This window comes from Gadus chalcogrammus, chromosome 7 (genome assembly GCF_026213295.1).
Source record: "Gadus chalcogrammus isolate NIFS_2021 chromosome 7, NIFS_Gcha_1.0, whole genome shotgun sequence".
Classification (NCBI taxonomy): domain Eukaryota; kingdom Metazoa; phylum Chordata; class Actinopteri; order Gadiformes; family Gadidae; genus Gadus; species Gadus chalcogrammus.
In genome coordinates, this window is record NC_079418.1 from 28,074,646 (window position 1) to 28,097,868 (window position 23,223).

General features: G+C 45.2%; 1 protein-coding gene across 3 annotated transcripts; it reads right to left on the minus strand.

Annotated features, from left to right (window-relative positions):
* Positions 1-1,932: 1,932 nt before the first annotated feature.
* Positions 1,933-19,267, minus strand: siah2l (seven in absentia homolog 2 (Drosophila)-like). 3 transcript variants are annotated; one of them, XM_056594327.1, is made up of 4 exons: positions 13,510-13,553; positions 11,135-11,363; positions 4,458-4,637; positions 1,933-3,078 (listed from the first exon to the last, which is right to left on the minus strand). In XM_056594327.1, the coding sequence occupies exons 2-4, from the start codon at positions 11,342-11,344 to the stop codon at positions 2,707-2,709; spliced, it is 762 nt and encodes a 253-aa protein (XP_056450302.1). In that variant the 5' UTR covers positions 11,345-11,363; positions 13,510-13,553; the 3' UTR covers positions 1,933-2,706. The 3 variants fall into 3 exon arrangements, with proteins under 3 accessions (XP_056450302.1, XP_056450303.1, XP_056450301.1); XM_056594328.1 differs by having other exon boundaries at positions 13,484-13,531; XM_056594326.1 differs by lacking the exons at positions 11,135-11,363; positions 13,510-13,553 and adding an exon at positions 18,720-19,267 and having other exon boundaries at positions 1,938-3,078.
* Positions 19,268-23,223: the final 3,956 nt, after the last annotated feature.

Genomic DNA, 23,223 nt, shown 5'->3' on the forward strand with positions numbered 1-23,223 from the left:
GAGATTAGGTGTTTGAAAAAGAAAAACAGGATTTAAAAACAAATAAAATAGTCAGTAAAACTAGGGTGGTTTATGACACATAGACAGACTTTAATGTTTTATGTGTAGCTTCACCAGATTATGATGAACATGACGCAGATAGACACTTTTAGATATTGCAAGCAAACCGCCTTAAAAAAAGTTAAATTAACTGTACTGCAATCAGAATGTCATGTTAAGTCCAGAAAACAAAATTGACTTTTTCTTATCTAAATAACTGATTACAAGGTTGAATCAGGGCATTCCCGTTGATTCTTCGCCGTAGGATCCATTATGCTTAATCATTTGTCGGCATCCCTTTTTCTTCATTGCAACAGATGTATTCCCAACTAAAGGACACATGGGCATTTATTTTTTTGCTACAACGGATACATTAATGTTTCTTCTTATTGCCGTCAGGCACAAATTGATAAGCTGTTGTTACCTAAACATTCAAAGCAGTTACCAGTACACTCAGCTCTAAATGTGTTGCTGGTTGATAATAGATTGATTAACACGGTTAAAAACAGCAAGGAGATGCAAACAAAGTCAGGAGTTTTAAAAAGTCCAGAAACATGTGAAACAAACATGAATGACGAGCTGCGTGATTTGTAGGCGATGTATTTCAGAATTATTTAAAATAGACCATTACAGCGCTCATTATTGCAGCTTGGATCAACTCCCAGTTACAGAATTAGGTTAAGTACATGTAAGGTTTGACTACAAATCAGTACATTTCCTTGTTTTAACACTTCTTTCACACACATTTTGTTACGCACACGTCTGCAGTGACCATTGGGTCGCTGCGTTCGAAACAATGAGCCAACATGAAGGAGTCTGACGGTTCGCTTAATATCGCCAAGGAAGACAGAGTACAACATATTTAAGAACATATCAACATCAGCTTAGAAAATAGCTTCTCACTCTCTGTACAACCTGATAACCTGTTAATACATAAAAAATCTGAACAACACGTAATATGTATTTTTTTTTTGTCTCTTCAAAAAAATATACCATCATTACCGTAAATCCTGTACAATATTAGAAACATTTCCTGGATCGCGACAGCTGGGGTCGGCATGTCTTTCACAAGGTTACCTCGCCGTGTGTACAGATGTTTATGTGTGTCTATATGCGTGTGTGTGGTTGTGTGGTGGGTTGTTTCTATAACCCCCCCCCCCCCCATCCGGATTAACGTCAGTAATGATCAATCAAGTGTGTTACATTTTGATAGTATTTGTTAACTTACAGTCCATTGCCTGTTCTATATACCCCCGGCCCCCTGCAATGCTGCGTATGAAACAGGAGAAGATACTGAGGTGTTTGTGTTCATCAGTAGACAGAAAGGTTTCGTTTGACCCCAGTGGCGCCCCCTAAAGGACGAGCAGGGTTACAGACGTGAAGTCAAGAGGTATGGATCAGGGGAGAGGGCCGCACCCGCCGGGCCAACGCTACACTGAGTTCAGTGGGCCGTCGTTGGGGTCAGCCGGGGCGAGCGGTCATGGAGTGCTCCCGTGAGTTTGTGGAACTCAGTTCAGAAAAAAAGTATCTCGTCCATCCAGTTGCATCGCAGCTCTTACGAAGAAAATAGAATCGCTTTCATTACCAACACATCGATGCATTTCCATCTAGGATTATTCCCTGGGTCGGTTTAAGCAAAGGAAAAATCAAAACAAAAACAATGCTACAATAAGAAAAGCAACAGAACAACCAGAAGGGGTGGGAGGTGACCAGAGGGGGTTGGGAGGTGACCAGGGGGAGTGGAGGTGACAAGAGAGGGGTGGGAGTCGACCAGAGGGGGTGGAGGTGACCAGAGGGGGTGGAGGTGACCAGGGGGAGTGGAGGTGACAAGAGAGGGGTGGGAGTTGACCAGAGGGGGGGGAGTCGACCAGAGGGGGTGGAGGTGACCAGAGGGGGGGGAGTCGACCAGAGGGGGTGGAGGTGACCAGAGGGGGTGGAGGTGACCAGAGGGGGTGGAGGTGACTAGAGGGGGTGGAGGTGACCAGAATGTCTGGATGTGGCCAGAGGGGGTGGAGGTGAGGTGACCAGAGGGGTGTAGTTGACTGGGGTTGGAGCTGGCCAGAGGGGTGGGAGGTGAGGTGACCAGAGATCTGGAGGTTACCAGAGAGGTTGGAGATGACCAGAGGAGTCCGCAGTATAAAAGTAAGGCAGATGCTTGGCAGAGCACAGAAGGGAACCCTGGAATGTGCGCGCTGTCCTCCATTTTCCCGGTTTTTAATCTCAGATTAAACACCAGGGATTAACTGGCTTTCAAGAGGACAGTCGGTGTGGACGGAGACAAATCAAAACGCTGCTAATAAAATGGGTATTGCCTCGTAAACCAACGGTGGTCCATACAGAGCAAGAGCGCTAGTCTCACGAAAACACCTTCGCCATGCACCATGCAGTCGAATCCACAAAAACTAACAGAAGTACGCAAACAAAGCTCCCTCACACACACACAACCATAATACACACACGCGCACACGTACACAGGATACGACCAGTAAGCCCCCAGTGCTCAGACCTGGGGAGGTCGCAATCAATCATTCAAACATTCCCCGTTATCGACAGATCACGGCCGCAGCCTGGGGGTGCGCGTTCCGACGTCCTGTGAACACGACTGTCAACTCAGTCTCCGTCGTAGCGTTCCCCCCCCTCCCCGTACCCCCCCCGGGGGGGCTTCCGTCAGCACATGGAGATGGTGACGTTGATGCCCAGGTTGCCGTTGTCGGCGAAGAGGTGCGCGATGGACGTGTCAAAGACCAGGCAGTCGCTGTTGAGGATGGCGGCGGCCACGCCGTCGTGGATGGAGCGCGGCGTGGCCTCCCACGTGAGCCGGCGCCGGTTGCCGTTGAGCTCCAGGCGGTAGGCGAAGTTCTCGGCCTGCTTGCGCGTGCCGATGAGCAGCACCACGGCGAAGAACTGCTGGTGGCCCTCGTACTTCTCCTGCTTCTCCAGCACCAGCATGAAGTGGTGGCTGAAGCAAGACTGCATCATCACCCAGTCCACGGCGCCCGGAAGGTTGATATCCGTGGCCAGGAACACGATGTCCTCGCCCTGGGGAGACGCAGGGTGGAGGGTGGCTTTGAGACACGCTTTGGTAACACACGTCTGGTGATCACCATATCGTCAGCCCAAAAGTCTTTTAAGGTTTATCTTGTATTTAGTGTCAAAAAGGCCCAAGTCAAATAGATGACCTGGGCAGATAGTGATTATGGAATGTAGAAAGCACTCCGATTGGCTTAGGATGAACCAATGAGGCACATTGAATCAGCAGCATTAAAAGGTCCCATGACGTTCCACCAGGTGCGAGTGTGATTAGCCGTTACAAGCCGTTTTGAAAATCAGTCCCTTATGGCATCACAAGTGGGCATGTCCACCTAGATGTGGGTCGGCTTGTGACGGCTAATCACCCTCGCACCTGGTGGCATGTCATGGGACCTTTAAGAGAGTAGAGTTAGGTTAGATGTCTCAATATGGCCAAAATATAATTAAAGCAATTATGCTATGAGGCTAACGATATTTACAAAGAAGGCGTGGTTGGACCCTGGTGGGGTCCACTTCACTGAACCATGACCAAGCAGCAAGGCTTCTTGTATTTGCATTATTTATGACATTATTATAGACTGTATGACTAATTGATCAATAAGTAGACCAATCAATCGCGAGATCCATCTACTGGAAATAATCGCCTGTGATGTTTGTTGAGGGCTGTGGTCAGCTGACCATGCTTTGCAGCCCATTGGCTCAGCCACAGCCAGTCAAATCCAAAGTGCTGAATTTAGGAACTTAACCCCATTAGCGAATTAAAACTACTTCCAATGCAGCATAAATAATTTAGTGTTGTAGAAATGTCAAACAGAGCCCCGCCCAGTTTAGTCAACATCTACAGCTCTCACTGGGGTTCTCTGATTGGCTGACTGAAGGTTGTTCCGGAGGCAAGCTGCCCGTGTTGGAATAATATCTCCACATGAAACCGGGAAGTGAGCTCGCAATATTAAGGCAGGGCTACAGCGCAACGTTGAGACTGCCAAACATGGACTAGGATACGGGCACTGTGAAACAACAGTAGCGTAACAACAGTAACGTATACATGTATTATGTAGGTATACTTACTGTATTTACTTACTGAAAATATGTTTTGCGCTTCCAAGTGGGCGACTTTAATATCATATAATTATTAATTAATTAATTGCATGAATTGCAAGTTTAATTTAAGTAAAGGCAACAGGCAATAGTTTATAATTATTGTATGATTTAATGAAAGGGGACGGGATTAAACAAGTGTATACTTCTCCCCACTCCTTTTCAAATATGTTAAGAAAAAAAGGAAAAATAGAGCCTTGTTTGTCATCCGATGACATGTTTCTTGCACATTTGAAATAACATTTTCAAATGAAATGAAATGAAATAACACATCAGTACTGGGCGGTGACCTGTAGGGTGGTGATGGACTTGTGCGTGTGCATCAGGTGGGGCATGACGGCCTCCAGGGAGCCGTGCCACTTGCAGGTGGCCCCCGGACACGGGCAGGTGTAGGGCCGGAACTCGCACACCTCCTCGTGCTCCGGCTTCTCACTGTGGTGGAGGGACAGCCCGCAGCCCGCCGACGAGTACTGCACAGAGAGACAGAGTGAGACACAGAGAGTGAGACATTGAGAGAAAGATTGAGACAGAGACAGAGAGAGGTAAGAGGGAGTGAGACACAGAAAGAGAGACATACGAGGGAGACAGAGACACAGAGAGAGAGGCAGAGTGAGACACAGAGCGTGAGACACAGAGACAGAGGGTAAGAGGGAATGAGAGAGAGAGAGAGAGAGAGACACAACGAGAGTGAGACAGACACAGAAAGAGTGAGACACAAAGAGTGAGACACCGAGACAGTGGGTAAGAGGGAGTGAGACAGAGAGAGAGAGACAGAGAGACAGAGAGAGAGAGAGAGGCATATAGAGAGAGACACAGACAGATAAACAGACAAAGAAAGTGAGACGCAGAGAGACAGAGCGAGAGAAGGTCATGGACCTCATGAGGCAAGTTTCAGTGCGACAGCTGGGATCTCATCCGCCACATCTGATACGTGATGCCATTGTATACCGTGTTCAGGGGAGAATAGCGGACGTGAGTGGGTTCAAGTTAGTTTCGTATGCAACATATTCAAATGGTGGGGGGGGGGGGGGGAGAAAGCAAGAGAATGCGAGTGTGACGGAGTGAAACCCCGAAACTGGGCCAGTCTCTTGAAATGAATGCAGACTTAATATCTGTGTTGAGTGAGCAAACCTCCTGTCTGCACCCTCTGCTTCTGTACCATCATATCCTCATTAGTATACTCATCACCATGAAAGTCTCTGGGCCTTTGTTCCTTCCTCGTCGCCTCATCAAACGAAGGAGATTGAAAAGAAAGAAAGATCTGTCCAGATATTGTCTGAGCCTTTCTAAAAGGTGGGGTGGGCAGCAGGGACACTAGGCATGACGGCCAGAGTGCTGATAAAAGACAAAACACATGAAAGATAAAGGATGCTACATGAAAGCTGTGTGAGGAAAGGAGAAGAGAAAGAGCGCGGCTGAAATTCCCCACCATCCATCAAAGCCCGGAACACACATCTGTCCTGTGTGTGTGTGTGTGTGTGTGTGTGTGTGTGTGTGTGTGTGTGTGTGTGTGTGTGTGTGTGTGTGTGTGTGTGTGTGTGTGTCAGAATATGAGGAGAGAGCAGGAGAGGAAAGGAAAGAAGGTGTGTGTGTATGTGCGTGCGTGTGTGTGTGTTAAAAAAAATGATGAAATGTGAATATTAATTACGACCCCCCCTTCCCCCAGCGCTATGAAAGCTGAGCGCGAGGGGAAGTATGTCCTCTAAACCAATGTCAGTCATCATGATGACAACGAAAGCCCAGGTTACCGTAAGCTGCACTCACCCCATTACCCTGAAAAATTGCAACCCTCCACACCGATTGGCTGTCGATCCCTGATGGCTCAGCTAGTCTCTGGCCGGTACGGCGCAGTGTTTTTCGTTTGCACCTGCGTATAATCTTAGACAGTAGTGGTGGGGGGGAGGGAGGGAGGAACCCCACTGTGAAGGTCAGAAGTGTATTGGCATGCAGACCCCTCAGCCCTCCCCCCCCCCAACACACACACACACACACACACACACACACACACACACACTCTTTGACTCTCTGCCCACATATTCATTTCTGGTTCACTCCGGCTAATGAAGTGCTGCAGGGGAGCTGCCAGAGGACCCTGGGGGATGACCCAGACAGCATCAGCCATTCTGTTTGAACATCCTCCTCCCTCTACCATTCATCAGAGAGAGAGGGAAGGAGAGAGAGAGAACCGCCTCTCTCCATCCTCCACCTCGGAGACCCACAGAGAGAGAGAGGCTGAAAGAGAAAGACTTATCTTTATCACAGCATTTGAAATGCTCCGTTCATTCCCGAAAGCCATTTCCAATATGTCGAGGATCAATTGTGACTTTCACACCGCCTCCACACACACACACACACACACACACACACACACACACACACACACACACACACACACACACACACAATATTGTGGTTCCGTTTTCATAGGAAAATGTCGCATGTTTCTGGTTAGATGAAGGCAGTGGCGCTCAGGCCTCTCTTCTCCCGCTTAAAGTGGAACACGCCGCTCTGGGCTGCAGGCTCAACAGCAGGCTCACGGCCGGCTGGGGGCGGTGGATTGGGGCGCTTGGAGACGGCTCTCCTAAAGCCCTTCCAGGCAGCGGGGTGTCAAAGGCAGAGGGCTACGACCTGGGCTGAACACACAAAATGATGGATCAACCGGGCCCAGCTCGTATAGAACAAGAGCCCCTAAACCACCAGGGAGGGAGGGAGGGGGCACACACACACACACACACACACACACACACACACACACACACACACACACACACACACACACACACACACACACACACACACACACACACACACACACACACACACACACACACACACACACACACACACACACGATTAGGCTGGATGAAGGGAACACAACCAGGCTAAATCATGGAGCTGCAGGCTGAAGGGTGAGCAGGAAGCAGAAGCCATCAAAGCGTGGACATTTAAAAAGGTGCCTTTGGGCGATATTTCGGTAAAAAGAAGAAAAAGGTATTGTCTGGAACGGTGTTCGATGCACACTTCAGTCTCTAACCGCTTCACTCAACTAGAATTGGAGGACAATTTCAAAGGTCTCGTTGGGAAAACGAGACCTTTGAAGGAAGGAAGGAATTTGAGAGGTAAAATAAAACCTGCCTTGCAGAACCAATCAATAGCCTTTAGGGCAGACCTTCATGTTGGGGAAGTCATGTCTTCCTGTAAACACGGCCATACCAACACACTTTTCTTTTCCACACTTTTCAACACACATTTAAACAATGTTGCCGGAAATCCTTAATTTCCCTAATTTTGTGGCCTGAGCAAACGTTCGATGATGCAGAATCAAATTATGTCCAAGCTCTCTCTGTGTTACAAAGGCACTCACTATATCTCAAGATTGTGGAGGGGAATTGGGGGAGAGGAGAGCATAAAGTCCTGTAAAATATACGAGGTGTGGGTCTGTTGGCGGCCATTCAAACAACTGACTTGCATTTAGAAATTTCCAGATGTTTTGCAGGTGGCGAGATCTTCGATTGTAGCTTTTTTTTTATAAAACATCTCTAATGAAACAGCCACCTTATCTAATAAACACACACACAATGGTTTGCATCATGCTTTTTACCCTTAGGTTATTACTGAAATGTCTTGGTCAAGGTGGTCAAGGAGCGGGCTGGGCGTTGCAGTCTTTGTTGAGGGTTTCAGTTCCCAATATACAACCACCCGATGCAGCCGTTTCAGCTCCCTTCAAAAAGCTTTATGACACGGCTATTGTTGAGAACCGTATTACCGATGCAGTATTTATCTTTATTTATTTTTTGATGAGTATTGCACTTTGTTAATGCATAATAATTAAAAAATCGTTACAAAAATAAATAAATATATATTATAGATAATTTTTTAATTTTTTTATTCTTATACATTGGTAGTCAAGGAGGGGCTCAATTGTTAAGGCGGGGGAAACACTGATCGTTGTGTCCAAGCTAATCAGAAGGAACGCACGGAAAGTAGAATACCACTGATTGCACCATCATTATCACACCACACCCTACCTCTACAGCCTCCCCCCCCCCCCCCCATCACAGGGAGCCCAGGGGGCCGTATCCATGACAATGAGGACCCCCCAGGGAGCACTGTGGACAGCCGCCCATCTGAAAGACCCCCAACGTTATCCAAATGGTCGTCTGGTGACCGGCAGCATGCAAGCGCCATTTACTTTATGGGAAGTTAATTATTGAGAGTTTCACCCCAGTGCATTCCTAATATACATAAATTGTGTAAGCACATTTAACATAGCGTACATTATTCAGCCACACACACACTTCAAACCACGTTTTAACCAAACCAAGTGTGAACCGTGTTAATAAGAATGTGCATAGCGAGTAATGAGAATATATATACACCGTCATTTAGTACATAATTGCTAATGTACTCCCATTAAGAGAACAGCTTGCTCAAGCGTTGAATTTCCCAATTGCATCTTAATGGTTTTATATTTCGAGACAATTTGGACATAGCCCCTTCAACAAATCGCCACCAGGAGCATCTCATCTAGCGTCATACAGCCGAAAGCAAAGCATGAACGCATGATAGGCTGCACTTCACGGTAGGCTACACTCAATTCCGACACATTTTTCCCATTGCTGCCTTTTCATTAAAGTCATAATTTCTATGTCATAACACAAATAATACTTTGTCTCGAAAATGCAGCCACGCGTAAAGGACTGAATAATGGCTTTGTTTCCCATTTCGGCACATTTTATGCACTACTGGAAGTTAATATTATTATGTGTGCATTCCATCTCCCTGCGCTCCGCGGTAATGACATTTAAACGTGGCACGCACGGCTCTCGGGTTTCTCCCTGGATAGAAGCTATTCATGAGTATCAATTCTGAAATATTCGACCGTTACGGGAACACAGATGCCACAGCGTTGCCATCGCGTCAGTGAGTGAGGAGTGAGATCATGATCAAACGATGAGGTGCTGTCTGGCACACGATGACACCCTGAGGGGCGGAGAGCGTTGAGGTCATCACCAGGGGGTCCGAGGAGGGCTGGCTGCTCCCGGGGGTGGTCAATTCGACCCGTTCAACATCATCTCAACTGCAGCGCACCACCATGAATGAGGGCTGTGTGCAGTTAATCGAATTTTGATCGTTATTTTCGAGTTTTGGGTCAAACGATCTCCAAACTAAAAACTGACATTGAGTAGAAACTATATATATATAAAAAAGAATAATTTTAATATCTGGAGGTTTTATAGAAATCGCAGAACAACTGGATACAGATTTGTCCATTACTTTCAATTTGAACATAAGGTGAATTCTTTTAAGGTTAAATTTCATAGTCATCAGTTAGAAAGTGTTTTTTCTTTGGAGAGAAAATGCTGAATAAATCCATCATGTTTTTTTAACTCAAAAAGAATCATTTGAATAGTCATGATTTCAATATTGACCAAAATAATCGCGACTATGATTTTCTCCATGATCGAGCAAGCCCTCCTACTATGAAGGAACGCGGCCTCACGGCGGCCACCACGACACGGGTTGATTTGCAGCGTCAGGGACCGCCTCGTGGTGCCAGCGCTGCAGAGAGCTCCGGTGACAGGGCGCCACCTCAGGTTACCCGTATGCATTTTTAATGACTGGCGTTGACGCGAACCGTCCGAGCGAGCAAGTGTAGGGGGGGGAGCAAGAACAAATTGCCGTGGAGGAGATCGATCAACGCACAGCGTTTCAGCCGCCACTCGCAGTAAGACAACGCAGACGGACGGCAGGAATCCACAGACTCGGCGTTCATAAATCAACAAAACACGTGCATTAACCCCCACCTCCTGGCCCCGGTCCTGGGACGGGAGAAGGCTTAGATCAATGCCAATCTGTCTAAGAGCTTTGTGTGCGTGTTAAAAGTTGAAACGAAGGAATGGCTCAGTGAAATGTGTTTACTTGAGACACCGGCGACAGAAATCACCCACATCCCTCAACTGGATCTCGCGTTTGACATGTACACATAATGGGGCGGAGTAGGATCATTTAGCACCGTTTATGCCTCTCCTTCTTATTTTCCCACACAGCGGATGGCTCGTGAAGGACTCGCCTCTTCTAGAGATTCAGGAACTAATCACAGAGCTTTCAGGGGAAGGTCCCGGTCGCGGTTTAAATACATCAGTGAATTCTAAATCGGACTGTACTGCACTGCATCTTCCAGATCGTAGAACAAACGACTGCTGTGTTACAGGGGTTTCGATTGTATGCAAATGAATAGCTGGGGAAACGGCAGAAGAGGACCGGGCGAGGGAAACAGAAGCACAGCTCTTCTGCTGTACAAGAGGCTATTCTTAGCACTAAGCAAGCAACCCAGGGTGCAACAATAAATATTAATTCTGCTGGTGGTGAATAGAGCCTTGGCATGGTAACACCATTCCACCAGTAGAAGTAGAACGCTACGTTTGAGTGGGAATGGCATGTATGGCCACCTTGAACAGTTCACAATCGGAATACCATTGGGAAATCATTTACATTTGTATTAAAAAAATGGAAGAACAGCAAATCCAAATCTATCATACTGTTTAGATGCCGTCCATCATCAAAATGTAAAATGCAACAGAAGGTTACTGGAAGCCACCAGTCTGAGATCTCCAGTTCCATATGATTCTGACTCCAGTATCATCTGATATTTGCAGACTGTAGTGATTTCCATTTGCCTCCCTCTGTACTGGGAGAGCAATACTTGATACAGCACGGGTCGCTGAGCCCCAAGGAGAATGCATGGTGTATTTTAAACCTGAAGGCCATGTGAAGCAGGCAAGGGGAATACCACAAGCGCCCCCAACGTGTCGGGGGTTAAAACAACCGCCGGCCCCCCCAGGAACGCGGTCCGATCCCCGCAGGCCAGCGACGGAATCGGAATGGAAAAAAACAAAAAAAACAAAACAAACTAAAGCAACCGTTTCCGCCGGGTAACCACGGCAACGTCCCCGACAATCCTTACCTGGTTGCCAGGCTGGGGTTTGGTGTGGCAGATCGGCCGAGAGGCTCCGCCCCCAAGCCCGCCCTCTGACCCCTGCTGCTGTGGTCCTGCACTAGCGGCGCCCACTGCGGTGGTGGGGGACCCCACCCCTCGGTGGCGGTGCCAGCCCAGCAGGCAGCGCCACTGAGCCAGCTCCCTCAGGAGGGGCAGGCAAGACGCCGGGCACAGCATGGGGGAGTGCTTCTCAAAGCTGTCACACACACACACACACACACACACACACCATGTTAAACACATGTTCCTACACAAAATAGCTTGACACACACACACACACACACACACACCCACTCGCATACACACACACACAATGTAAAACGCATGCCTCTACACAAAATAGCTTGACACACACACACACACAAACACACACACACACAAACACGTCCGCTCGCATACACACACACAAACACACACACCATGTAAAACACATGCCTCTACACAAAATAGCTTGTCACACAGACACACACCATGTTAAGCGCATGCACCTACACAAAATAGCTTGACACACACCATGTTAAAAGTTTGCCCCTTCACAAAATAACTGGACACACACACACACACACATGCCCTGACATACACACACCATGTCAAAAGCATGCACCTACAGAAGATAGCTTGACACAAACGCAAGCGCTCGCATACACACACCATGTCGAATGCATGCCCAACACAAAATGACCTGAAAAACACTCACGCACCCACACAATTACTTGACACACCACCTTCCCCTATTACTTTCACGGACCAATAAGCCTTTCCAACTCAACAACTGTTAGAGCTGAGAGTCTTCACATTCCTTAGCCCCACACACACACACACACACACACACACACACACACACACACACACACACACACACACACACACACACACACACACACACACACACACACACACACACACACACACACACACACACACACACACACTAAAGGCCTTCCTTCATGTGGTCAGTCCACCCTGCCAGAGTCCCAAGCATGCTGACAATGGTCCAGGTAACAGAGTCTGATCCCCAGCTGCCCCAACACTGGAGGCTATTCATAAAGCATGCTCTTATGGCTGCGGCGGGACCAGAGATCACACGGCATGGAGACAGACAGGGGGAGACTGGCCGCGAGAGACTAGATGTAAAGCTCAACAGATGGTAAGGAAGATGAACACGTCAAAGAGACAAAGAAACGACAGAAGGCCGAGTTTCCAAAAAAAGAGAATTACGACTAATAAATAAAGAAAAGAACAAATAAATACCAGGAAAGGCTTCCACATCCACATGAAAACAACGTGTTCAACTTCAGTCACTATAAGAACTCGAGACTTTTGTGCAAAGAGGTTTTTCTCCGCCAGTAGTACAGTAGAGAAAGAACGTCAACACCATGTACAAAACGGGAGAAAGACAGAGACAGCTGTCAGCGTGCTGTTAACTATAACAAATCTGGAGCGCACGCGTGCATGCGTGTGCACGCGTTTATAGTAACCTGTAAGCATTCCCCATGCTTTTAAAACGAGTGGAATGAATGACACATTTGGGTTTTTGTCTATAAAATATGAATGAACAAAAAATTATTTCCGTGGTCTACCCTTTTCCACACAGCAATCCTGCCAGCAATATCACGGATACATGCAAACAAAAACACTTGCAGTGCCCCTTCCTTTGGTATGCCTCATTTACATTAAAATGTAAATCTGTCAGATGAATGCTATAAATAGACAATCACATACCCAACAAGAAAACAAAAACAAAGAAGAGCTGTCCCTAGTCAGGACAAGAGCTAAAACCAGTAAAACGTCTCTCTCTCTTTTAGTCTTTTGTCATCATTAAATCCCTTGTCTCCCTTTCATCACTCGCTCCCTCTCGGTCACAGTCTCTCCTGCTCCCTCTCCCCTGAAGACCAAAAAAATCATAACACTCGCTGCAACCAACCAGCCAACTGCTCAACGCTTTGAAAAATGCAGTGAAAAACACACCAAATTGCAGATCTGATATGCAGCCAGGAAAAGCCTTCAGAGAAACACACACACACACACACACACACACACACACACACACACACACACACACACACACACACACACACACACACACACACACACACACACACACACACACACACACACACACACACACACACACACTTTAATTGACATGTCTTAGTTGAAAAACACAACAAACATGTTGGGGTTACACAAACACAACATCAGGAAAAATCACAACACAAACACACAGCCACAAGAAAACATGCATACAGAAGACATGCCAAATCAAAGCCACATCTTTGTCTGCTACACAAGGAAGGAAAATACACACATACTCACACACACTGGCACGCATAAATACATACAGATACACACTGTCTCTTGGCGCTGTGCTGCTCTCCTCGTCTGTCTGCCGTTCTGTCGCTCTGAGCAGTGAATCCCTGCATGAACACCCCTCCCTCTCTATGCCTCCTTCTCCCTCTCTCTCTCTCTCTCTCTCTCTCTGCCTCCCGCACTCTCTCTCCCCCTCCCTCCCTGAGCTCTGACAGAGCGAGCATCAGGCGGTCCAGGCAGAAAAACATTCCCTCACCAGCCAACCACCACGCACACACACTGCTGAAACACTGTGTGTGCACATACACACCATAACAATGTGATGCCGCGAACGCCTAACCAGGATAAGACAATGAGAGAGTGTGTGTATGGTCATGTGTGTGCGTTTATGTGTGTGTGTGTGTGTGTGTGTGTGTGTGTGTGTGTGTGTGTGTGTGTGTGTGTGTGTGTGTGTGTGTGTGTGTTCGTGTGTGACAGATGGATCATACAGTAGCTGCAAGGTAACCCCCTCAAACATCTGCTGACGGTCCATTCTTACCTATTTGAAAACACATGCAGAAACACTGCACACACACACACACACACACACACACACACACTCGCACGCTGCTGTTATTGTGGACACTAACATCATGCTTCCAGCATAGATTCCTCTCTGCACAGAAAGGTCCATATGCTGTCTTATGATAAATACATTTGCTTATTAGTGAGGATAAACTGCCTTTAGGGGGACAGTGTATGTGCTTAAAAAAGGGCTGAACCAATACAATTTAATACATTTTCTAATAATTCATTGCATTTATATATAGTGCTTTTAGGAGTCGTGCAAATGGCTTTACAGAGTGAGTGAGTGAGTGTCACCTCATACTCCACCATGCTAAAATTGATATGGCAAAACACCAATAATGCCAGAGGGAGGATTGTAATCCGACACCAGTACTGCACCTCTCTCGCTTGAGTCCCACTCCACTAGAAAGGCCTGGTTAATTGAGAATATACAAAAAATAAGAGAAACCACAAGACTGAGCCATAAACTAAGACCAATTTTGCTTGCATATTCTTCTGAATAAAGCTTATTACTTGCACCAATGTAAATTATTTGAGTATGCCGAGTTAAAATGTCGTTATTTGTATACTTTCATCATTATTTACGGATGGGCCGATCCATGTTTTTCATGTCGAAATTTAGATTTACGTTTTTTTTTTTACATGCAAGTCTTAAATACAACATTTAGAGGTGTAATAACTGTTTAATAAAAAATGGGTAATGGCAACCATTAGTCCTCTTTGACTCCTGGGACGTGGCATAGACCAATTATCGCATTGCGGATGGGCCCTCACTTTAAAGACCACAGTCTCGGTCTCGTGTGGAATGATTTGATGTGACAATCAAGTCACATCTTTATGGAAATATAACTATTTCAAATGATGATTAGAAAGATGAGCTGCTGTGACAGATTATTAAAGGGGACATATTATGAAAACAACACTTTTCCTGGGATTTGGGGTGTTGTTTTGGGTCTCTGGTGCTCCCACACGCGTTCAAACTTTGAAAAAAGTCTGTACTTGATTTACTGAGTGAGATGTGCATTTCTGAAAGTACCCCGCCTACAGTTACCAAACAAGCTAGTCAGTTTCGGCGCCCCCTCCTACGTAGGAAGCAGGGATCTGAATAACTCAAAATTTTCAGGGTTGAATAATCAGTGGGTGGTATGAACGAATAATTGATTATTCGATGTGTGCCGACATTCACAAAGGCAGCAATTGATCATCGGTAAGAAATCACTTTATATCTTAAAGGGACACTGTGTAATATTTTAAGTCATTTATTACCTCAAATCAACGTATTCATTGATAAATAAGTCCTCATTGGTGTAAAATGATCTCTACCAAAAATCTCACTCATCCTCCTGAGCAAAGAATAATTAATATGTTGTTACATAGGAAGGGTAAGCTTCATGGAGGCTTCCATGTTCTTCTGGTCTATGAACTGCCGAGAGGGACAAAAAGCACTACGTGGTACAGGAAATGCAAACGCGTTTTCACTCTGAGCCAGCGTGCTTCCTGCCATTCTGCCCTATGTATTTTAACTTATTATGTTGTCCTTTCTATGTCTATTTTATCACGTTTTTTGTATATTTCATTGTGTGTTTTATTGTGTGTGATGTACAGTGTCCTTGAGTGACCTGAAAGGCGCTTTTCTAAATAAAATGCATTATTATTATTATTATATTAGATATAATATTATATAAATACTCATATATAATATTATTATTATATTATATTGTATGATATAGAGCTCCAGGAGTCCTTAAACGGCAACAATCCCTTCTCCTCCATGCTGTGGTTCAGTCTGACAGCTCATTGGTCAATGGGCAGCAGCTCATTTGCATTAAAGCTACAGACACCAGAAACAGCACATTCTGAAGGGACTGAAACAGAGGGGAATAGCGGTAGGCTAGCTAAAAGCTATTTCCAGCAAACGGCTTCAAAAACATTTTTTCTGGAACTCAAATACTATGTTTACTTTTTGGGAAAACACCATAATATGTCTCCTTCAAATCTCATTTTTGAACATATATGCACATAAGTAAATATGCATTACTACTTGGTACCTGCACTGTCAAGGAGAGCTCGAAACACTTGAATTTCATTGCCAGCAATGAATGCTACTGCATGTTTGTTGTGGATTTTAATTAGTCAATATACATCATTATTTTTTTTCCAAAAAAGCTCATATTTCCTTCAGTTCCACCACCCCAGCCGATGAAACTGTTAATCAATGGTAACATATACACATGCACATACGTAAACAAGTGGACAATTGCATCATTGGGACAAACACTATTGCCCAATCCCAATGTCCGTCTCAGGAACTGCACGTTCTCGCATTTCTCGAAATTATTAAGGCTTTAGGGCTGTCCCATTGTCGAATTCCAAAGGACGTGAGGGTTTGAGTCCACACTTACCGAGCCCTTTCCGTGAGTCTGCATCAGTGCAGACTTCACCTAATTACCCACAGTTCAAAGCGTTGTTGTGACATTTAACGCGAAGACCTGAGGGAAATCCGGATATTAGGAAGGTAAACAACAAAACAACGCTACTGTCAATGCGCAAACCGCTAGGAATTTCAGCCTTTTTTCAGTGAGTTGGATTATTTGGATCAGCTCACCAACAAGAGTTGGCTCTTTTGGCACCCAAACGGCTCTTCATATTACTAATTATACCTTTCATAATTCAGCCAAATGTAGCCCGTTCTGACTTATGATTAGTATGTGTCGGCCAATAATCACCTAAAGTATTCAATACATCCTTCATACTGAGGTTTTCAAATGTAAAAGAAATATTTTCTAATATCAATAAAATGCTGTAGCCGATTGTTTTCATTGCATTTACCAAAAAAAAAAAAAAGTGTCAGCAACATATATGTCATTAAACGCGGCCATGGTAACATGTGCTCTCGTGAAGTGCTGTCCCAATCCCATATTACCTATCTGGCCTCACACACTCACTCACTTAGCACCTGAGATCAATAAAGACTGAGTCCTTAGTCCTCAGGGCTCACTTTGGGATTGGGCCATTGAGCCAAAGAATGCACACATGACTTTGTGTGCCCCTAACTTGGTTAGGGGGGGGTACTACGTGTACAGAGTTATAGAGACATGATCTTTTCATCTGCATCCCCCAAAAGAGTTTCAACTGCATCCCCCAACACACACACACACACACACACACACACACACAGATGAATAAAGATGAGTGTATTTTGTTTGTGAAGTGAACTTGCGAAGTAGCTGAGACAGGAGAGACAGCGAGTGAACAGAAGAACAATAAGACGGAGACGTAGCTGAGACAGCGAGTGAACGTGATGGAGATGACAAGGCTTCTTCTCTCAATCCATATGTTTAAGATTTTTTTTTCCTAATTGTGTTATTCTGCAAACTATTGCAAGTAACTAAGACCCATAACCTGAACATACCACACATAATAATCTCCTTAATTGCTTAATCATTATAACTTCCAAGTGAAAGATATAGGTTTATTGACATTAGATAAACACAGTATACTATAACCACACACACTGACACCCGCCACATAAAGTTATTATAGGCCAGTGATGTATTACACATGACAACAGACTTTGGAATGAACGTTGATGGCTTTGAATAAATGGCCTTGGCAAATTCAAGCAATGGAACCAACTAAGCCTTGTCTGACCTCTGTACTATTGCCTTTGTTGTGTGTGGATGTCCGGTTTCATGACTTTTAGTTGTATTTTATTCTTTTGTTATTTTGCCTTCATCTTTGCCTGCTGAATGCACTATGTACAGCACTTTGGTCAGTGCAAACTGTTTTAAATGTGCTTTTATAAATAAATTGTACTTACTTTTTTACTTGATAAAGCAAATGAGCAATCAATTTGTAACATCCAACTACAGATAATCCCCTCAGGACACATGGCTGTTGTACTCATCATCAATACCCTCCACCTTATAACGTCAGGTACTATTATCTGCCAATTGAGGAAGATTTCCCACAGCGTCTACCCCCACTCAATCTAGATACTAATAGGAACCCAACAGAGGGATAATTTGGATTATAGAGTTGTGCATACTAGTGCTTTCATACATTTGTACGAAGTTTGGTGTTTACACAATGCCATGAAACACTAGTTTCATAGTACAAATGAAAACGTTATCTTCTTCGCCACATCTTTTGCAACTTGCAGGATAGAGGAAAACCGTACACTTGCGCCGTGTGTGTGTGTGTGTGTGTGTGTGTGTGTGTGTGTGTGTGTGTGTGTGTGTGTCATTTCTGCTGTGTCTCAAACCAAAACACACACTAATAAATATGTTTCAAATCATCTGCTGCTCTTCATATTCGTTGCGTTCTCGACATTCTGCAAGTCACCTAACTGAGTAAATAACAGTATGTTACCAGTCTGATTAATCAATGGTTTCATGGCTCTTGTTCTACTATTTGAATCAGACATGGTACAGAAATAAATAGGGCTGGAAAAGCATGAAACGTCCTCGCGTGTTTATGATATGGATCCTAGCGCAGGGCTGGAAAACACACCCACCTGTCAGCGCCTGCTAGCTCATTAGCATTAGCTTTATTTCAAGCTAGTTAACCAAAAGTTTACTTGGGTAGGCACTCAGCATGTTCTCTGTACCGTTCCTCGCCCCGCTGGGTGACGGATGAAGCCAGCTGGCTGCATGTTCGACTGCTCGACCCTTACCTTGCAAGGAAATGGCAGATTCGAGGCAACTTTCTCCATGGCCAGGTTCCTGATGCTCGGGGTGAGAGGCCCTCGGCACGTCGGGCAGCAACTGAGCTTTTGGCGACACTGGTTGCAAACTAGATGTCCGGCCTGACATTGTAGAATGGGTGGCAAGACGTAGTCGAAGCATACGGGGCACTCGAACAACGCAGTAAGTTCCGACGCCTGTCCGGGTAGGTTCGCCGGGGTTAAGGATGCTACGGAGCACGGGGCACCAGACCCCGACCCGGGTACGGAACCCACCCCCGCCGCAGCTGCAACTGCTGCGGCGGCCGCCCCAGATCCTCCGTGCTTTCCTCCGCCCGCCTTTCCGGCCCCTAGTCCTCCGCTTCCACCTCCCGCGGAGGATGGACGGCTCATCGCAAACAACTCAACTCCCTTGCTTATACCTTGGAACTGCCAAGCGTACTCTGAGCGCTCTACTATCGCTCCGAGTAGCATCCCCAAGTCCCCGAGAAACACAACATGGCGTCTGAGTGTTTGTATTCTTCCGTGATGCGCTCATTGGTGCGGGCGGGTGGGGTACGTTCCGGATTGACAGGTTAACCTCCAATCAGACAACAGAAAAAAAAATCGCATTACAACTTGCATTCAGATGTACGATTGAATTATAATTTAGAATGGTTCTTTTTTCAATGCCATTTAGCTTTGTGTTTTACTATTTTAAAATGCATGTAAATTAGTAATACATATATTGTTTAAGACATTGAGATGTGTGCTCTACTTTATTCTTTATTCGCAACATTTATTATGCTGCAGGCTCTATGTTTTTTGATCATTTTTTTAAATAGTTTCTGCTGTAGTGGAGTTCCTCTTGTTGTTTGTTACCCAGCACCGGAAATACAAGAACACATTTTGTTGCATTTCCTCATTTAGACTGTAAATATGTTGAAGCAGCAGGGCTACTCTGTTTCAGTGGACCCTCTCACAGACCGACGGGCTTAAATCCGGGTGAAAGAGACGTTTCACTTTCTTTCACTTCAAATTTGTTTTGAGCAATCATGTTTCTGGAAACAAATATTGCTAAAATTTTGCTGCATTTTCTGTCTGTCAATTTTTCCAATCAACACCGTGTAGACTGTCCATTGTAGCTCTGAGCAAGGTACGTTTTATTACTCTGTTTTCTGGGAATAATTGACGCAAGCAGAAACCAGAAAACAAGCAGTTTTTTTGTTTTTTCGTTTTAACAAGAAAACGAAAATCTAAATTTCAGTTCGTTTATTCGTTTTTTGGTTCTTACTGAGCGAAACGAATTTACCACTCAATATCTGGTTTCCGCCGGTGGGCGGGTCCTCTTATTGGCTAGCGTGCTTCATTGCCCTGTCAGTGCCCTTCATAATAAAAGTTATTCCGTTTGATAATGTCGACAAAAATATTACTGTATTATAGACACAAGCAGACACAGAGGACCACACCACCCACAGTCAAGACTGACACGGCTTCAAATAACAATAATAGTATTCATAATCATTTGAAAATGAGAACTTATGAAGTTATGATGACTTCAGTGCAGTTCATGTTTAGCCACAGTTAATACATGCAGAGTAGACCTGAGGGCTTTACTACGACATCATTGTCCGGCTCTGAACTATGCGCTCTGTGCGCGTTCACATCAAAGGAGCTGCGATCGCGGGCTGCTGATTTCCTCACAGCCTGAGAGCTATGAGGAATACAAGTGATTACAACACATTTCTGACAGCTGAACATTGCGCAGGGCTCTCCGTGAGATGCACGCAATTAACATGAGCAACGGCTCTTGTTGTTCTTTCGCTTCCTGGCTTATAAAAGGACCAGGAGTTGTTTGACAAAACACATCAAACATCTTGTTGTTGGTGAAGTATATTGTGCAAGACGAAAGATGTAGTGCAAGATGAGTGGTGTCATACAAAGCAAAATGTCACTTAAATGTTTTACGATTAACTGTCACTTTCTGGACTAACACAATTCAGAGGGGATCAAATAATGAATTGTCTCTCGCTGTTGACTACCGTACATATTTCTTCCGAAATAAGGTTCATGGGGGACAGCAGAAGGGAAGTAGAATGCTAAATAAAACTTATATTACTGACTTGCCCAGTGATTCGACCCAGCAGATGTCAATCAAACTGATGGATGACCTATAACAAAATCAACTTTGAATATATCAACAGAATTATCAGTTTAAATTTGGCTGATCATGCTTTCTTTTTAATCATCATTTACAATGTGGTATTAGGGCGGCAGTAGCTCAGGAGGTAGAGCTGGTAACCTGAAGGTTGCTGGTTCGATCCCCGGCTCCTCCCAGCGTGTCGAGGTGTCCTTGTGCAAGGCACCTCACCCTAACTGCTCCCGAAGAGCTGGCTGTCGCCTTGCATGGGTGACTCTGCCGTCGGTGTGTGAATGTGTGTGTGAATGTGAGGCAATATTGTTAAGCGCTTTGGGTGGCAAATGGTCAAAAAGCGCTATATAAATGCAGTCCATTTACCATCCACTCTTTTTTTTGTGATGGATATTTCACATGATTAAAGAATGGAAATAAATAAATAATAATAATTGAAAGGTTAGTGTTAGGGTTAGGATTAACCCTAATCCTAGGGGTCACTCAAAGACACTTTAAAAAGCATTTATAGTCCTACAATAAATGCCTATATTATTATTATTACTTATATTTTTATATATCATATTATTTAATTTGACGGATTGCGTTTCACGTCTTCATTCTGCTCCAGAATGCTTTATCCTTTTACTTAAGGAAAAAAACATCCTAAGTACTTAACACATTGTCCATCATCAATCTTTTGCCGCCACAGACAGTGAGCATCTGCCACTGCACAAGTTGGAGGGGGCGGGAGGGTTGTGGCCCTTCTTCTTTGTGGTGAAGTGTGTGCTGCCTGCTGCTGCTGCTGCTGCTGCTGCGGCTGTCTTCCTCCATTCTATCTTGTGTCGTTGTGTGCAGTCAGTCAGAGAGTGTGCACTTCCTCTGCATCGGTCTCAGAAACTCACCCAGCACTACAGAGCAAGAGAGAGAGAGAGAGAGAGAGAGAGAGAGAGAGAGAGAGAGAGAGAGAGAGAGAGAGAGAGAGAAAGAATACCAGTCTCACATTAGCAAGGAAGTATGAGAGACCAATGAAAATAAATGTATAAAGAGAAGGCGGAGATACAGAGAGAGAGAGAGAGAGAGTGAGAGAGAGGGAGCGAGAGAGAGAGAGAGAGAGAGAGAGAGAGAGTGGGGGAGTGAGAGAGAAGAGGGTGAGTTAGAGAGAGAGGAGCCATTTTATTTCGGAGGAGTCGTGGTAATCAGGTACATTTTCCTTTTTTCTATACTTTACAGGCCTTTAAACTGATACAATTTGGTGAACCACAGATACGCTACTTTAGAACTTGAAATATACACAATCAACGGCCTACGGTGATATTACTTCATGATTCTTTCTGATGTAACTTCTCTGGACGTTGCTTGACATTTTTTTGCAGAAGTGCTCTGAGCGTCGCCGAGGGCCATTCCGCCTGCTGAGAACGGAGCTGAGCTGGAACTGAAAACCAACCGACCCAACGCCCTCGAACCCTGCTGAGGCTGAGCGCTGCGGACCAGGACCCACTCAGCCAGCTCCTTCACATCCGAACCCTGCGGAGCTGAGGCCCCAGAGCCGACTCCTACCCCCCCCCCCGCCCGCCCCCTACCCGGGAGAGCAGGGATACTTTCCGCCATCTTCTGTACCGAACTCTGTCCTCAAACACGATCGCTCTCCTTTTGGATGCAAACCGTCGGAGGATAGAGCAGCTGGGCCCCGGTCGGTGTGAACCTATCTGAGGACATAGGGGCCTGTGAGGAGAGGAGAGCGCAATGAGTTTTGAGAGAATGCCCCCCAGGTCGGAGGTGTTGGGATGGAGCCCCCCCCACCTGGCCGACTTCCTCCGAAAGGTAAGAGCTCAGATCTCTCTGTTCATTCATCGATTTTTTACATATTTAATAGGTTCTGCTGCTTTTCACCCTAAAGCCCACAAACTAAATATGGGCGTAGGCTACTCAATGCACCTTATCAGGGGGAATACTTGATGAATGCCGTTTTGTGGTTTTATTTGTTCTCTGTGATTCATGGGACAGCTTGTGAACCTTAACCTAATGAACTAGTTTTACTTGGCATCTGGGGGCATTTACGTTATACCATAAAATAAATTAAAAAGAAAAAACATAAATTCAGACACGTCTCGCCTCAGACAAAAAGCTCATCATGTGTTGCAACACAATCTTGAACAAAAAGCATTTTGATAATGAAAGTGTGAGTGTGTGTGTGTGTGTGTGTGTGTGTGTGTGTGTGTGTGTGTGTGTGTGTGTGTGTGTGTGTGTGTGTGTGTGTGTGTGTGTGTGTGTGTTTGAGTGTGTGTGTGCATGTGTGCGTGTTTGAAGATGTGTCGAATGTTATAGGGAAAAGTACACAAACAAAATGATATTGTGACATCTTCGAGTGTGGTTTTAACCTTG

Bases quoted from the DNA above. Each gene is read 5' to 3' on its own strand.
- siah2l (XM_056594326.1), bottom strand. From the start codon at position 19,202: ATGCTACTCGGAGCGATAGTAGAGCGCTCAGAGTACGCTTGGCAGTTC. The intron at 4,638-18,719 runs GTAAGGGTCGAG...CTCTCTGTGCAG, and splicing joins ATCTGCCATTTCCTTGCAAG to TACTCGTCGGCGGGCTGCGG. The intron at 3,079-4,457 runs GTCACCGCCCAG...GCGTCTCCCCAG, and splicing joins AGTCCATCACCACCCTACAG to GGCGAGGACATCGTGTTCCT.